Source organism: Pseudopodoces humilis, chromosome 22 (assembly GCF_049639895.1).
Source record: "Pseudopodoces humilis isolate 2021_Gansu_Grassland_sample_001 chromosome 22, ASM4963989v1, whole genome shotgun sequence".
In the NCBI taxonomy this organism is placed as follows: domain Eukaryota; kingdom Metazoa; phylum Chordata; class Aves; order Passeriformes; family Paridae; genus Pseudopodoces; species Pseudopodoces humilis.
Genome location: NC_142221.1, coordinates 2,063,683 through 2,080,875, shown reverse-complemented (window position 1 = coordinate 2,080,875; position 17,193 = coordinate 2,063,683). Strand labels below are relative to the sequence as shown.

General features: G+C 40.3%; 1 protein-coding gene across 7 annotated transcripts in view; it reads left to right on the top strand.

Annotated features, from left to right (window-relative positions):
- Positions 1–587: 587 nt before the first annotated feature.
- The window catches only part of CNTRL (centriolin), a 37,762-nt gene continuing 21,156 nt past the window's right edge, over positions 588–17,193 (top strand). For 2 of the 7 annotated variants that reach the window (XM_088065915.1, XM_088065913.1), the window contains exons 1-22: positions 588–797; positions 1,891–2,145; positions 2,453–2,586; positions 3,116–3,246; positions 4,566–4,707; positions 5,236–5,422; positions 5,521–5,714; positions 6,801–6,848; positions 7,379–7,498; positions 8,057–8,282; positions 8,756–8,865; positions 9,354–9,548; positions 11,798–11,951; positions 12,374–12,594; positions 13,209–13,385; positions 13,643–13,777; positions 13,871–14,016; positions 14,431–14,611; positions 15,082–15,261; positions 15,512–15,691; positions 16,207–16,323; positions 16,616–16,760. In XM_088065915.1, the coding sequence (XP_087922041.1) occupies positions 1,932–2,145; positions 2,453–2,586; positions 3,116–3,246; positions 4,566–4,707; positions 5,236–5,422; positions 5,521–5,714; positions 6,801–6,848; positions 7,379–7,498; positions 8,057–8,282; positions 8,756–8,865; positions 9,354–9,548; positions 11,798–11,951; positions 12,374–12,594; positions 13,209–13,385; positions 13,643–13,777; positions 13,871–14,016; positions 14,431–14,611; positions 15,082–15,261; positions 15,512–15,691; positions 16,207–16,323; positions 16,616–16,760 (3,337 nt within the window). In that variant the 5' untranslated portion in view covers positions 588–797; positions 1,891–1,931. Of the gene's footprint in view, positions 798–1,890; positions 2,146–2,452; positions 2,587–3,115; positions 3,247–4,565; positions 4,708–5,235; positions 5,423–5,520; positions 5,715–6,536; positions 6,553–6,800; positions 6,849–7,378; positions 7,499–8,056; positions 8,283–8,755; positions 8,866–9,353; positions 9,549–10,613; positions 10,713–10,782; positions 10,983–11,797; positions 11,952–12,373; positions 12,595–13,208; positions 13,386–13,642; positions 13,778–13,870; positions 14,017–14,430; positions 14,612–15,081; positions 15,262–15,511; positions 15,692–16,206; positions 16,324–16,615; positions 16,761–17,193 lie in introns of those variants that run through there. The other 5 variants (XM_088065914.1, XM_014258056.2, XM_088065917.1 and 2 more) reach the window with 5 other exon arrangements.

The window sequence follows — 17,193 nt, the reverse complement described above, 5'->3', positions numbered from 1 at the left end:
GCAAATAGTGAAGAACACTGGGAAATGCTTTAAAAGTACTCTGAAATAGTGTTTTTAAAATCTGATTATGCTCCTTCCCTACATTTTTCAGAGACATTTTTTTAGAGCCTACTCGTTTTTCAGCTTTACATTTCACACTTAGTTACACAGATGCTGAACTAACATAGTCCAAGTGTTAAAAATTACACGCGTCTGTGAAAATTACTATGGTTTAGACCAGACACGCAGAGTTTATAATTGTAAATAAACTGTGTATTTCCAAGACTATTTAGATGCAATTTTGCAGTGAGATGCTGTGACACACATAGACTTAAGATATGAAAAAAACACCTATCAGCAGAGCAGGATTTATTGTTTATACAGCGACTCCGGCTTTTAAATAAACCAAAATTCCTCAATGATTTATTGTTTATACAGTGATTTGGGCTTTATTTACCACAAACCCCTCAGGACTCTCCCTGAGGGGACGCGGCGGGAAATGGCGAGCCGGGGGCGGGGCCTCAGCGGCGGGAAAGGCGAGGATGGGCGTGGTCTCACGCAAGCCCCGCCCCCCAGCCTCACCCGCCGCGGCCTCCGACCGGACAAAATGGCGGCGGGGCGGCCCCTCAGGGAGCGCCCTTAAAGGAGCCGCAGCTCCCGGGGCTCGGCGGTGCGGGCGGCGATCGTTCGGTGAGGGGAACGGGGCGGCGGAAAGGTGCTTTGAGAACCCGTGCCATCCTTCGGGAGAGCTCCGAGGCCGCCCTGCCCTCCCGTGCCGCGGCGACGAGCGCTGAGGCGGCGTTACCATGTCAACGCAGGTAATCAAAGCGGAGGCCTGAGGGGGATCGCCCTGCGGCGGTAACCGGGAGGGGATGGGGGGGTCTGGGAGCACACGGGGGCCCCGATCCCCGTCAGTCCCTCGGGAGTGTCTCCGCGAAACCACAACCTTCCTCAGGAAGCGGCGTTAAAACCAAGAACTGCGTTTCTTCAGACATGAAGGAACGCCCCAATGTGGCTCTTCGTTAGCGCGCCAGCATCTTTCTCTCTCTCCTGCTCCTTCCAGTCTCACTGTCCTGATCTTGTATGAATTGCGTTTCCAACTACTGGGTAGAAAACAGTGCCCCTTATTCTTGCCCCCTCTTCCTTTGTCCTTATTTCCTTTCCAATTTCGGAGGAAAAAAAAAAATCTATCTCAATGAGGAACATATTCTCAAGGCACGTCATCACTCACAAAGCTCCAAGATACGGCTTTTCTATCTTAAAGAATGTTTTGAAATGTGCTCCTTGTTCAGTGGGTGGAGGTGTTAGTATATCTCTGTCCTTTGGAGATGGCTGCTACAAGGGCTTTGTCATACGGAATACATGGTTTTTCCTACACTTATCCCTGGGGAAATATGTCCATCACTGAGAGAAGTTGCTGTTAACATTCTCTGGAATTTCCCAGGCAGTCACAGGATAATTTGTTTGCAGAAAGGAAAACTCTGGGAATGCCAATGCTAGACTGATATTAATTTTTATTTTTTTCTCAGTTACCTTTTTCTGCTTGCATTTGTTCTTACTGCAAAGTGGCTGATTTCAAGCTTTGGGAACAGTTGGGATCCAGTCCTCTCTCTGTGTCCCTGCCAGCTCTATTAGCCTGAGCTGAGAGCATCTCCAGACCTGGCAAATTTTGTGTAAACTACAGACTGCAGGACAGGAGGAAGATGAGCTGCAAGCACAAAGCTGCTCAGTCAGTCCCTGGGGCTGTGCTGTAGAGGGGTGGGAGTATAAAGGTAAAATTCTTCCCAATGCCAGGAAAACTGGAAGCTAGCACCCATTGGAGATGTGGTTTTTGGCAGCTTCTGTAGCACCTTTGTTGTCATGCAAACCTTTTAAGATTTTGCTTTTTACACAGACTGATAATTGTCTCAGTTCTTCCAGGTATTGCCATGTGATACTCGGCATTTCTGGCAATGAAGAAAGGCTTTGTAAGGAATGCTTCAGGTAGAAATCCACAGGCATCAGCGTCCCACATAGCTCAGCTAATGTCACCTGTCAGTTCAAGTGCCACATCTCCACATCTTGGCCAGCAGACACCTCCAGCTGCTCCCAAAAGCATGGAGCAGAGGTCCCAACGACTGGGTATTCCAGCAGAAAATGTTGGAGCTGCTTTTAAATTCCAGAAAGGTATTGTATAGTAAATTATACTGGTATTCAAGTACATACCACAAGCTTTGAAAGCCAGTATTTTGTGAATTGTGTGATTAAAGATGTATGATCTGTTGGAAAGAAGCCTGAAAAAATTGCTTTAATCTTTTTTTTGTTTTTGAACATAAATGTGGAAATGGGAGTAATGAAAACTGGGGAGAATAATGAGACTTTTACTTTCTCCTGTAAATGTTTCTGGGGGGATCATTTTCAATGTTTTTCCATTATTAAGTGTAAAGAAAACAACAAATATAAAAAATCATCAATCCTTTCTGTTTAATTGCAGTTGAAAATGGTGTTAGCCCGGGGGTTAAGTACATAACTGAACCCCTTATAAAGGGTCTGTCAAAACAGCAAAATCTGGCATGCATAAGCTCACTGAATCTTTCTTCCCCAAAGGATGGGGACAAGAAATTTAAGGTAAGTTATTGGAAATAACTGGAAATTAAACAAAGTTTAAAATAATTACAATTAATTGTTTAATACAGGCTTATATTTAAGTGGATGAAAACATTACAGTGTAATTCTTTTAGCCCAGTTCTGCAACCAGCTTCTGTTAAAAAAAAATTCGGTGGAGACTTGAGTAAAAGAAAAATAATTGATTCATTAGAATGATGCTTAAAACAGATCAGTTCCTGTAATTTTTTTTAGGTTTTGGATTGAGCTGGTTTTGGCTGGTTTGGGGTTTTTTGGGGCTTTTTGTTTGTTTGTTTTTGTTTTTTTTTTTAATAACATGTTCCTTTTTATGTAGATGAAAACTGGCCCACTGTAAATTTAAAATCCAGCTTTCCAACACTATAGAAGACTGTACCTAAACTGGGGTTTTAGAATACCAGAATGAACTGTGATTAACAAAATGTTAGAATACTTGGTATTTTTAATTAATAGAAAGCTGATTTTCTCTTTAAAAAAACCCAAATCCTATGCTAAGAGATTTTCTGTTCTTTAGTACATAGAAAATTTGGAAAAGTGCTCTAAACTGGAGGTGCTAAACCTTAGTAACAACCAAATAGAGAAGATTGAGAAGTTGGATAAACTGCTGAAGCTGCGTGAACTCAACTTGTCCCGCAACAGAATCAGGTAAGAGGAATAAACCACAAATAAACCACAGGGTTTGGAGAGCTCAGGGTTGATAAAACTGATTTTCCTTTCCTGTTTAAGTGAGTTTTCTCACAGGAGTGAACACTTGAGGTGAGTTTCCCAATTGTTTGTCAAGACTAAGAGGCTTTGAGGTCTTTTCAGAAAGTACAAGCTCTGAGGTATTAGAAGTATAAATAGTTCTGGGAAGTGCTGTCAGTGTACCAGGGCAGTGGTTTGATTTGTTTTCCTTGGAAAATGAGCCAGAAGTGCAAGTTTCCAGATACCACAATGAAGAGTGGGCAATAACCCAATTAAGTGCATTAAAAATTAATTAAACTTTTACTGTTTGTTTTTACAGGTAATATAATAAGCTTTTCTTTTAGGAAAGGAAGCTGAATGGGCTTGATCAGGCAGGCCATAAATTCCCTAAATTGCTTTTGAACTCTTGAGAGTCTGGTGTCTTGTTTAAAGCATTGAAGGGTAATGGTTCATGCAGTAGCAAAACTCTTAATTGCTTTTAATTTTTCTGTCAGTGAATTATGATCTTTACCATTATGAAACTGCCTTTGCAGCAGAGAAGCTGCCATTTCAGTGAAGACATTTACAATGGGAAGTGAGTAAAACCCAGAGTTTCTACACAATGTGTTCACACAACTTCCTCTCTCAACAGGAATTGAAAAGGATGAATTAGCTTTTAGCTCCTGCTCTGTTTTCACATTTTGGTTACATACAGCTCATATATACCAAAAAAATAGCACAGTCACAGGAGCACATCCTGCTGTACTTTGTCGTAATACTCGTGGTTTACTTAATGTTCACACATACCTATAAAAAATGCTCAAGTAAACCACAAACTAGCATGTTTTCCTCAACAGTTTTCATGAAAACACTAAAAATGGAGCTCTTCATGCTGTCAGTTTACAGTTGATCCTTCCTTTTTTATGGGAGGATAAAGCCCCACAAAATGACTTTATTTTGATTCATCTTCATCCCATTACATTCTCGGGAGAGAAGGAGCAAATTTTCCCCATGAAAATGGAGTTACCACACATTAAAATAGTGTTAATGTTGAAATGAAGACATGCAAAAGTCATGAGTTTTCAAGAATGACAGAAAATTGTGCTGTGATTTTTCGTCCTAATGTAGTACTTTTAAGTAAGATAGTGTAATTTCACTTGAATTGTCCATGGCAGTAAATAATGATTTTGCTGATCTCTTGGTTAATTAATTGTGACAGATTTTGTTGTAGTTTATCCATAATGCCTCACGTTAAATTTGCTGTGGTTCATGGTAAATTCAATTTTTCTTCTCATTTTCAGCAAAATTGAAGGCATAGAACATTTGCAGAACCTACAGAAGCTGAACCTGGCAGGGAATGAGATTGAGCACATTCCTTTGTGGGTAGGGAAGAAGCTGAGATCCCTTCAAAGCCTGAATTTGAAACAGAATAAAGTGTCATCAGTAAGTGATTGTGGTTAGAAACAGGCATTGTTCAGCCTTTTCATGAAGTGACCTGGGGTATTTACACTGATTGACTTCCTCTGGGTAATTGCTGAGTGTCTTTCCACAAAGTCTGCTGCAAAATGCAGCAGCTGGGAGCCTAATAAAGTTATTTATCAGAGAAACTCCTGCTGTGCAGATATTGAAGATGCAAACAAATATTAGGTTTGGGAAAGTGTAAGTTTTTGGGAGGTTATACATCCACAAGCCTTGGTATCTTGAAATTTCCAAGATAAAGCTTGATTGCATTTACACTCTTTGCAATGGCATTTTATAATAGAGGAAATAATTTGATTTTAAGAAGCTACTTTAGGCTTAATACTGTGTATTTTGGTAGGTTTTTAGAGCTTATTCTTTAGCAAAAAGGTTAAAATAAATCCTTTGATACAGACCTAACACAGAACATTCTACATAATCAGAAATTCACTCCTGGGGTTTAAACCTTCTCAGAAGGATGTCTAATCATTGTTTTGTTTCTGTTTGATTTAGCTCCATGATATAGCTAAACTAAAGCCTCTGCAAGATCTGACCTCTCTGTTCCTTGCTGAAAATCCAGTTGCAAGTCTGCCTCACTACTGCTTGTACACCATATTCCACCTGAGGGCACTGGAAAACTTGGATGGACAGCCTGTGACAAACCATGACAGGCAGGAAGCTCTGGAGAGATTTAATTTGGGTAATAATCTGTTAAATCTAAAATGAATGACACAAAATTTAAGTTTAGAAGGAAAAGATTTTTTTCTATTGGAATGTTTGTCTGATTTTGTTTTTCAGAAGAAGTAGAAAAATTAGAAAGAGAGTTGGAAAACACAAAAAAGGAGATGGAGAATGTGAAACTTAAGCAGTCCAAAGTGCTCGAGCAACTTCAGCATCAAGATGAGCTCAACAGGTCACTAAAGGAAAAGGCTGTACAACAGAGACAAAGCTTTGAAGAGCTGCAGAGGGATCTGGGCACCAAAAATGAGCTGGTAAGATAATCCCTGGCACTAAGGAAATCTTTGGACACAAAGTTGTCAATGTGAGAGCTCAAATGACTGAAGATTTAATTTTAAAACTGAGAGACTTCCAGCTCTCTTTAGGGAGTGATTATTGACCTTCAGTATTCTTTCTGTGGAAAAAAGTAAGTATATGGAAGCAGCACTCAGTATCATCTTGTGATTTATAGTAACTTCTTTGTTTCTAGTAATTATTTATGGATTTCTGTTCAAAATTTTGTCAACTGATGAAAGGTTAAGCTGCTAAATTGCTGATGTTCTGAATATGCTGCACTGGTCAGACTCTAAAGTGCTGCTGCAAGATGGAAGAAAATTGGTACTTTTACAAAAACAAGATGTGCACACAAGCTGTATGTCAGTAACAGCCCTTAGTTATTATTTTGGGTAATGCCCACCACTGTACTTGTATTTTATTCACATCATCCTAAAGTCTTATGTTTGAGTCTCTTTCATGGGTAGCCATAAAACTCAAGCAAAGTCCTACTGCCTTGAGAGTGCTGGGCTGTGAATGACCTGATGGGAGCTTAATATTTGGATTTTATCCTCTTAGTCTTGTCCTCTAAAAGTTTATCCTTCAGACTCCCATACCTGGTACTTCTGTAGCTGTTTCTCTGAACACACACACACACTAACCAGCAGACTGCTTCTAAAATGGAGTTTGCAGTATAATGAGATTTAGCAGCAAATACTTTGCAACCTGAACCCACTCTTCTCCTTTGGATGACAAACTTGGCTCACTTCTGTCTCCCTTCAGCTGGTGTCTGGGTTTGTCACAGTCCCCTTCCTGCAGAGCCTTTGTTCCTCACTAAAGGTAGCCCCACTGTGCCCCTGGGTTGCATGGTTGGTTTAATTTCTAGGGTGTATTTGCACGTTCCCTGAAGTAGCAACATTTTTATGGAGTGTCCCAGTGACATTTTTTATTCACTGTGGTTTGGAGTACAATTTTCATGGTATTTTTTTCCTCTTTTCTCTGAAACAGAGTTAATTTTTGCATGACATTTATCAGGTTTTGAAATCTTTCTTTAAGCCTTTCCTGTTCTATTTCTCTTTCTCCATTAGTCCTGCTTTCCACTCTCTATTGGAGTTGTGCTGCATGTTCTCCCTCAGGTATTCAGTGTGAAAAGTTGATTTAAAAAGAGATCACATGATGGACCTTTACTTAAAAATAACCTCAAAACCAATCTAGCACATGGTTAAGCTAAAATAAAATACACAGACTTTGTACTCTTGACAGTTGAGATATTTTGGGTTTTTTACAGACCACAAGTATTAATAGTCCTCGTGCTCACTAGTAGCAGTAAATATATTTGTTATTTTGGCCTAGATTTTGCTAAAAGATTGTACCCAAATTATTATTTTATCCTAAATTAGGTTTAAAAATAAAGTTGTCACTTAGATGTATGTAAACTTAAAAGGCCTTTCATGTGATCATTTGTATTCTATTAATTGTGGGGCTTTTGTCTCCTCTTAGTCACCATTGTAAAATTACCCTTTGTGATATTCCTGATCCAAAACTGTGCTGTGAGCTTTGTTCCCACATGAAGGGCTGTGCCCTGCTGTCTGTGGAGCTGCACTGAGTGTGACAGTGATGAGTGAATCCCACTGAATAACACTCACTGGGTTTTGTGGTTTCTCAGCTGAAGCAGAAGACAGTGGAGCTGACCCGGGCTTGCCAGAAGCAATATGAGCTGGAGCAGGAGCTGGCCTTTTACAAGATTGATGCAAAATTTGAGCCCTTAAATTATTTTCCCTCAGAGGTAATAATTTTAAAATCATGGCTCTTTTTATTGCTGTTTCCCTTGAATTTTCAACTTGGAAAATAAAAACCTTATTAGTTTTTCTATAATCTAATAGATGCTATTTTATTAAAGGCACAACCTCTATCATACCTGCAAACAAAAATGTGAAGATGCCAGAATGCAATCCAAAAGAAAAGATCAGTAATCAGTGACTATAATTAAGTTATGTCTGAGTAAACCTAAGTGCAAGAATGAAATGGACTAAATATAATCTAAGTAAATTCAGTATACTAAGAAAAAGTTCCTCCAGACATCTGCAACAAACTGGTCACACCCCAGCTGGGTTTGTTTGGTTTTAGTTCCATTATAAAATAACAATGTTTAAGGCCAAAATCATTAAGTATAACCTGTAAAAATCTAATTTTATAATAAGCAAAATTCTAATTCTATAATAAGTAAAATTCTTGTCATTTCAAGTTGTTTTTTCTTTTTATGCTGGATAAGAAAACTAAATGTGTGTTAGGAGTTGACTGCAGCCATAGTTCTGAGATAAAGACTCTGCTTCTTACATTTCAGGAGGTTGAGCTTGATAATGTACCTGGTGAAAGTCCCTACATTGGCAAGGCCAGGTACAAAAGAAATATGTTTATAAGGGAAGGATACATTGCTGACAAAGCCCAGCAGCTGCAGGTTGGGAAAATGCAACAAGAGGAAGATGACTCCTGTAGGAAACCCCAGCTGGAATCACATCTCCAAAGTCTAGATAAAATACTGCATGATAAGGAAGAAAAGATTAATTCAGGTAAAACCTTATTTTTTATCCAATAAAGATAAAAACTTGTAGATCAGTGTGGTTTAGTCCAGTGGTTACATGCTTGACATAAGAATAGAAACAGTGTGTCAAAGGCTGGAAGTGCTGTGATTGTTAAGCACTGGACTTGATGGCTTTTTTGTGTCAAAACTGCTACAGTTTCTTACTGCTGTTATTTTAAGATAACTCAGGATGAGAACATTACTTAGGATGAGAGCGTTACATGTTATTGAAAACAGAGTTCTAGGGATGTTTCATATTTGATGCATGAATTTAACTGTTTAACTGTTAAACAAACTTTGGACATACTTTCTGAGAAACCAGAATGTATTAGCTGTGATTATCACTGTGTAATGCTGTGCTGATTAATGTGTTCATACACTGCTGTGTATCAGTGTTACACACAGTATTATAATGCATTTTGTGGGATTGTGGGTTTTGTGTTGGGTTTCTTTTGTCTGCAGCACAAAGAAGATTAGAAGAACTGCGAAGTGAAATTGGAGATGCAGAGCAACAAGTGCTGAAAGTAACAGAGGAGCTGCAACAACTGGAGGATGCTCTGGCTCAGAAAAAAGTGAGTTTTTCCAGAAAGAGCAAGGGAAGGTGTTTGAAGCAGTGTTGATGTAAGAAAATACAAGTTTTTCTCCTCGTTCTTATAAAGAGGCCACTGTACAGACATACATCCATGTGTCAAGCATCAGAAAAATCTTCCAGAGTGATTTATTGTTCATAAGTCAGCTGTTAGAGCTGTAGTGCAGTTAATGGCATCTGTTCCATGTGCTGCTTCTGATTTATTGCTGACTTTCCCCAGAAACCTGGAAGAACCTGCTGTGTAGGTTGAGTTGTGCAGCTAAGCAATGTAGCTACAGAATTGGCAGCAAGAATTAATTTATCAGCAATAAACTAAAACAGCTTCCACTTCTTCAACTGTCATCAATTATTGCTATTTTTAATTTTGAAACTTGCCTGAAAATCAGTGACCAGGATCTTCTTTATTTAAATGTAAAATATATTCTTGATCTGTGTATTTCCAACCACTCAACCTCCTGATGCTGTCTCCAGATCTCCCAGGCCAGCAAGGAAGCAATTGAACAGCAACTGAGTGGAAAGTTAAAAATCCTGCAGGAGCTACGCAAGGAAACCTTAGAACTGGAAAAACAGATAGAGAAACAGAAAAGAGAAATAGGGAAAAATCAGAAAGAACTTGAAAATTTGCAGAGTTCTCTTGGTTCTGTAAATCCTGAGGATCCAAGGCATGTAAGTAAAACCAGAATCTGGGGTTTTTGTATACTGTGCAGTGGACTAAAGGCTGCTTTAACAGGTGACCATTCACTCGTGCCTGTTTCACAAGTTATATATTCTTTTGCTGTTTATCAAAGTCATTAACTTATAATTTGAAAGTTAAAAAATCTTTACAGTTAAAAAATCTCAGCACACCAACCAGCTTTGGTAAAACACTTGAACAATTAATTTTTCCAGCATCTCCTGTAGAGCACGTTAAGAACTCAATCTTATCCACTAAAATTAAATCCAAACACGCTGGGCAGAGCCTTGCAGACAATTTCTGTGTAAGAAATCCTTCAAGCATCTTTTTGTGCAGTCTGGCCTTAAAGGTTTTTAAACATCTGTGTCTGGCAGTGCTTATCCAGCCTGTTTGGTGGGGACTGATGGTCTTTCTCTGCTGTCACCCCCAGTCCTGTCAGTCCCGAGAGAATCAGCAAGGCCTCACAGGTCACGTCCCCCAGGGCTGGGGTGCCAGGGAGAGCTCGAGCTTCCACCTAACTTTGTGATCATCAGGGATGCAGGACTTTTTCTGAGTTATTAACAGTGTTCAGGGACAGCAAACACTTATTGAAATTAAGCTAAAATTAAACTGAATTGTCTTTAATCGTGTTCTTTAAAAGCTTATATCTCTAAATGGAAGTTTTTCAGGCCCGCTGGATGCTCTTAAATGAGAAGTGAAAGTATTTTTATGCTTTGCTCCGTTTTCAGCAGAGACGCTTGTTTTAAAAGCTCCTTTTGTATTTTTAAACTTAATTTCCTCGGCTGGGTGGCAGAAGGGCCGTGGGCGTTCCGGGAAGGCTCCCGGGGGAATGGCCGGGCTCGGGGCAGGAGCGGGCCCGGGGCAGGAGCGGGCCCGGCCCTTCCCGCGGCCGCCCCTCGCTTCGAATCACAACACAGGAAGCGCCCTGCGGGCCAACGGCTGGGAACGGGAACGGGGCTGGGAACGGGGCTGGGAACGGGAACGGGACCGGCAGCGGCGTCAGGGCGGCAGCTCCCGCCCCCGGCCGGGACCCCACGGAGACTCCGCTCAATCCCTGCCCGTGCTGAAGCTCCCGGTGCTTTATTCAAATGAATTCCCGCTCAGGGGTGGGGCGTTCTGCAAGTGCTGTCTCGGGAAGAAAAGACAAAGGCAAAGCTGTAAGTGGTCGGGGTCTTGCGGTTTTTTGTTTCTTTTTAAAACCTCATTTTTGGTGCCATTCAGCAGCTGCAGCAAGATGGCTCAGTGGCAGCGGTTCGGGTCTTACTTGTTGAAATCTCTCTTTCGAAACCTGCAGGGCAGTTTGTGTTTAGCAAGGTGACAAGTTGAACTGTGCTGATATGGATGTTTAAGTTAACTTCCGGTTTAATCCAGTAGAAATACAAAAAGCTTTGGTTTCACCCATTTACTTTTGCTGTGGAAGCAACTTTGTAAGTGCTCTTTTTTTTCTGAGAACTCATATTTAAATTTTCTACTGCTAGCTCGATTTATTTTTTTGAGTAGTAATAAAAACATGCAGTTAATCATGACAGTATAATTCTGTATTTTCACAAATTTCTGGCGTTTGACTTGTTTCTGAGCAATATCACACTGGTAAGAAATAACACTTTATTCTGTTGATTACCAAGCTTTTGTAAACAGCTGAAACAATCAGTTAATTCATACTAAATGCATGAAGTCCTTGCCAAAGTCTGTGTGAACTGTGTGGTGTATCTCCTAGAAATATTTTAATAAAATAAGATTTACTTAGGAATATTTACTTAGTAACTGTAAAGTTGGCCCGACTTGCTGTTTGCTCAGAGTATCTTCCTTCAAGTGCTGACCTGACATGTTCTAAAGCATCATCTGCTGTGAGGGCAATGCAGGATGACAGGATTAAAGGTTCTGGGAGAAATCATGTTTGTTCTTGACTGAGAGAGGAAGTGGTAGAACAAAATGTAAAGGCAGGAAGAAAGATAGTAGCCATGAGTACTAATTTCTAAATGCAGGCATTATTCAGCCTGGGCAGGGGGGAGCCTGCAGACAATGCTGGTAGTCACAGATTGCTGCTTATCTGGGGTCCTTTGTGGGGCAGGGCTGAGGGAAAATAGCAACAAGTAACAAATCCCAAAGCACCACAGTGTGTGCTGAGCTTGTGGCTTTTCTTGCTGATAATGAGACACTGCAGAATTGAGACAAAATCCCAATCTGATTTTTGAAATCTGTGTTGATGCCCTGTTTTACCTTTCTGTTTGTTACTTGACAGGCTCACATGAAAGCTCAAAAAGCAAGTAAAGAACAGCACCTTGATATAATGAGCAAACACTGCCAGCAGCTGGAGACTCGCCTGGATGAGATGCTCTCCAGGATTGCAAAGGAAACTGAGGAAATCAAGGATTTGGAGCAGCAGCTCACTGATGGTAAATTTTAATTTTTGTCTTAAAGTATTTCTTGTACTTAGGGTGACATGACAAATATATTGAGGATTGTTTCGTTTATCCTTGCTCAAATGAAATACAGAATGGGCACAAAAGTGTTAAAAAACTGTCTTAACTGATGTAAAAGGAAACTCTGTGTGTTTACCTCACTTGTACCTGGTTGGGAAAGGGGGGCAGGAATGCATAAAGAACTGAAATTTCTTTTATCTGTTCCAGTGGCCAGGTTAGCCCAGTAATATTGAGAATCCTAACCTTGAGAACAACATTTTCTGGTTGAGTTCTAGGTACTTGTTTTTACTTGCTCCAATGGCAAATATTTGAAATGATGAAGGAAGGCACTTTGGTTTGTTTGGTAAATAAATGTGGCTTCTTAACTACCTCAAATTCATTTTGTATTCCTTCAGGTCAAATAGCAACAAATGAAGCACTCAAAAGGGATCTGGAAAGTATTATCACTGGCTTACAGGAATACCTGCAAAGCGTGAAGCATCAGGCAAAACAGGCCAATGAGGAGTGTAAGAAGTTGCAGAAGGAAAAAGAATCTTTGCTGGGAAGATTGACAGGTCTGGAGGAGGAAAAAAACAACCTGGAAGTGGTTGCCATGGATGCAGAAAATATGAGAAAAGTAAGCCTTAATACCTCTTTTCCCAAGTTCAGATATCTAAGAATAAACTTGAAAAAATAAGCTGGTGGTCAGACTGGGACTAAGGAAGCACAATTACTTGGACAAAATAATTTCTGATATAGCAATATGATGAAATGTGCACACAGCCCTCAAGAATAGAATCTGGCCTTTAAAACCAGTTGCAAGAGACATCCAGTAAATCTATGCTTTGTGGGAGATGGCTCAGAAATGTAGGTTTCACCTTGCAGACATCACTGCAAAGTGGATTTGCAGGTGACACTGTGGGGAATGACATCAGGGAAACCTCTGATGTTGGCCAGGGATCTGTGTGTGTCTGGATCTGTCCTGTCAGCCAATGGCACTGAGCTGCCTGGGCATCCTGATGTGTAGACCTGAACTCCTGGGACAATTCTGTTCCACTTCCAGTTCCACCTTTCTAAACCTGAGTGTGGATTTTAGACAGTCAGTGGCACCACTGACCTGACCTTGCAAGTAGAAGTGCTATTCACCTTCAAGTTTTAATGGAGTTCCTGAGTTAAAGGGAAGGGAGGCAATGTACTCTTAAATTCTGTCTCTCCCATGTACATCCTTCTAAAATGGGTTTTAAATTCCAGGAAATTGCAATGCTGGAGAGTTCACTCCAGGAGCAGAGAGACATAAATGAGTCCCTTCAGGATGCTCAGGGGAAGGTCAGCACCTACAAGGCTGAGCTGGAAGCTCAGTTAAGAGAGAGAGATGCAGAAGCCAAGCAGCAAAAAGAAGAATTTGAAAGACTGAAACAACTTAGCCAGGTAAGAACAGAGCTTTAGTGCTGCCAGAGGTGTTAGCTACCCCAGGACTCCTCATCTCCAATGTTAAATCAGCTTGCTGGGGTTTAGAACTTTGCTTTGAAGCAAGGTCCAGATGGTTTGCTTGGGGTTGTTTTGTTGGATCTTTTTTAGGTGCTGTCATATTGTTACTGTTTTAAGAAATGTATCTGTCGTGTGTTTGGGTGACAGGTTGGGGTTGGGAGTGGGGATATTAATCTGGAGGTTTTGTGGTTTTGTAGATGGAACTGTCAGCCCTGCAGGATGAACTTGAAAAGGAAAGACAACTGTTAGAGAATGCTCAGACCAAAGCACAACTGGCAGAAGAGAAGGAACAACAAAATTACAAGCTGCTTTTACAGTTCAAGCAATTGCAGGTTAAGTATTTGTTGTATTAAAAAAATCTAGCTTCTATCACTTGTGGATTTGTTTGCTTAGATTTGTGTGGATTTTTTTTGGTCTATTTTTAGGGTGACAATAATTCCCTAAAACAACAGCTTAAAGATCTCCAGAATCAGCTAAACCATGCAGTTGGTAACTTAATTCATCCTGAGGATGTCATGGCTTGTATAAATGAACTCAGGCAAAAGCTTCAGACAGGAACTGGAGAGATGAAGTGAGTAAAATAAAAGTACAGTGTGAGATTTGAGCATGTGGAAGGGGCAGGACAAAAGGAATTGGCCCCACATTGTGCCAGAGAAGGTTCAGGTTGGATATTTGGGAACTTTTCATCACTGAAAGTCTTGCCAGGCATTGGAACAGGCTGCCTAAGACCGTGGTGGAGTCACCAGCACTGCAGGGATTTAAAAAATATTTAGATGTGGCACTTGGGGAGATGGGTTAGTGGTGGCCTTGACAGTCCTGGGGGAATGGTTGGATTTGATGAACTCAGAGAGCTTTTCCAACCTAACCTGAATGAATTACAGCATGTCTCAAACTTTCACTATTTGTCATTCATGATTTCAGTATCCGGTATCACAACTTAAAATCACTGTTTGCTGTCTTGGAACCTGGATTGTTTCTCTTTCAGGTGTCTAAATTCAGCTGATATTTTAGGGAAAAACCTTGCAAGTCTGCAGAAAGAATTCAATGACATCCTTGCTGATGCACAGAAGGAAAAAGAGAAAGCATGGGATGGACAGAGACAGATGCAGGAAGAAATGGTATCCCAGCAGGAAAAAATGGAAAAAATACAGGAGAAATACAGACAGGCACGTATCAAACAACAAAAGCAGGAGTAAGACAATTGCAGCTTAGTCTAAAAAATGTAACCTACAGCTGAAGGATCAAGTTTCACTTGAAGCTTTGCTGTGCTCTGTCCTTTGTGTAACAGTGGAGTCTGATTTGATTTTTCATTAATAGTCTTCCTGATTTTTACCTGATTATTTGGTGAGTTGGAATTTGGTCAATTATCTGTCTCAGAGGCAACAAAGACTTCAATGACCACAGAAAAATACAGTTCTGAACCTTCTTGAAAGATCTTTATGCGTATCTCTAATAAAATAACTGAGGCACTCTTAAAATATTACAGTTCCAGTGGCACAGTAGTTACCTTTCCTTTCTGTTTTGATGCAAAGTGTGCTGGTAACTGGATTTCCCAGAAATTTAATTAAATAATTAAAACAGGCTTTTGATTGGAAAAACATTTCTGGCTACTTATTTTAATGTATTTTACTTACAGGTTAAAGCTGAAAACAGGCAAAATAAGAACAAGGTCCATCAGTTAGAGAATGAAATTCAAAGTTTACATGTAAAAATAAAGAGCATGGAAGAGGTTCAGGGCCTGGCTGATCAGCAGCTCCAGGAAGCAGATGAAGAAAAAGAGGCTATTCTTTCTCAGCTGAAGAATTTAGAGGAAAGGGTAAGAATGGGTGAGGGAAGGTCTGTGCACTGTTTGTTTGCTCGGGAAAGAAGAAACAAAAACTTGTGAATTTTTGCTTTCTAAGATAAAACAACACACGTAGGAACACAAATGTTAAGTATAACATCTTTTTTTTCCTTAAATTTTACTGCTTGTCCTCACTTTAGATATTTTTTCCGAACAGTACAAAATGGGGTTGGGGGGAGGATGGAAGAAAGTGTATTGTAAAAGTCTATTTTCCTGCTTTCAGAAAAAAGTTGAAGATGCCAGGACACAGATGCAAGTGCTGAGCCTGGATAAGGAGCTGAAGGAGCTGCAAAGAGCAGTGATCACCTCAGACAAGCTGGCAGCCACCGAGCTCTCCATCGCTGCAAAACAGCTCAAGGCTCTGGAGGGGACTGTGCTCAGGATTAATCAGGAGAGAGTTGAGGTAAATGAGCATGGGGAATGAATTAATTGCTGGTTAATGCCATTGCAGTGGGAGCAGTGCTGGTGTCCTTCAAATGAGCTTCAGAGCTTTCTTCTAAATTGTTCTGAGCTGCATAGGAGCTCTTTTTTTGGACAGAGTTTGAAATGCAGTAGATGAGTGAGGAAATTTGGGTATGGACAGGTTCATGCTGTGGGAGGGGAAGGGAGGGGGAAGTTCATTAATCTCTTATTAACTGAAAGGCAAACAATAGATAATGCATTGTTTCTGTAAGACACAAACACAAAAGAAAGGGCTGGAAACTCTTTCTCAAGCCTGGAAGCACTTTTGGCTACATAATAACACCTTCTCTGTAGCAATACTGTAAAGTTAAAGGAGAAACAGTATTTTACATCTATCTAGAGTTCCAGAACAGTCAGGTGCTGATGCTTCTAAATGGTCAGCTTTTCACAATGGCCCGTCTGAAGCCTGAGAAATGTTCCTGCAAACTTCAGCTCAAATGAAAATCTCAATTTCAGGAGCGTGAGGAAGCCCAGGAGCTCTGTGCTGAGGCAGCTCGTGCTTCTCGGGCTCTTGCCAGAGCAGAAGCAGAAATAGAATTGCTACAACAACTCCTGAAGGAGAAGGAACAGCAAGTAGGTTATTTGCTCTGTGTTATATGATAAAATACCAGTGAGTTTCTGGAAATGTCATGTTTAGATTTTCTTGCCCTGCCCTTTTCCCCTCAAGTTTTCCCAAATCACAGTGTTCTTCCCTTCCCTTACACCTGCCCAAGAACAAACTGAAAACCTCACTGCCTGGAGCAGCTGAGTGTTAAGGAAAACTATCACCTGTTCACTCAAACATCTCTTACATGAGGGGATGGGAAGAACAGTTTTGTGGCATTGAGTGGGAGCTTTTTGTGATTTAAGCTTCTATTTCAAATAGGTTCTGCAGGAAATTGAGAAAGCTGGTGAGAAAACTGTTGCATCAAACGCTCAGAAGTTTGAAATTAATAAATTAAGTGAAGCTGTGGAACAGCAGAAAGCAGAGATTGACCGTTTGAAATGGTTGTTGGATAATACTGGGACAGGTAATTTCTCTTTTCACTCCACTTCTTGCAGATAGACAGGGATACACAAGATTATTATTCCCCATTTCTCACTGTTTGAACTGAGAATCTGGAAAATAGTGATGAGAAAACCTTGTATACAGGTTTATACAGGATGTGTGTCAATGTTCATTTGTTTGCACTTTCTACACCTGTTTAGAAAATACTGATTGTGCTGAGAATTCAATTAAAACTGCTCTAGGACATTGTCAGAGCTCTGTGTAAGGAAAATGAGCAGCAGTTACCTGGATCTGAACTTCTATTTCCACAATCTTAAACCACCAGGCCTCCTGTGTATGTCTGTCATTATAGATAACATTTAGTTTGTTTCCCTCAGCATTTTTTTTTTTAAAATATTGTTCAAGTTTAACTGGATAACCCTGAGGGAAAAGTTGAACGCAGCATCTATTTAACA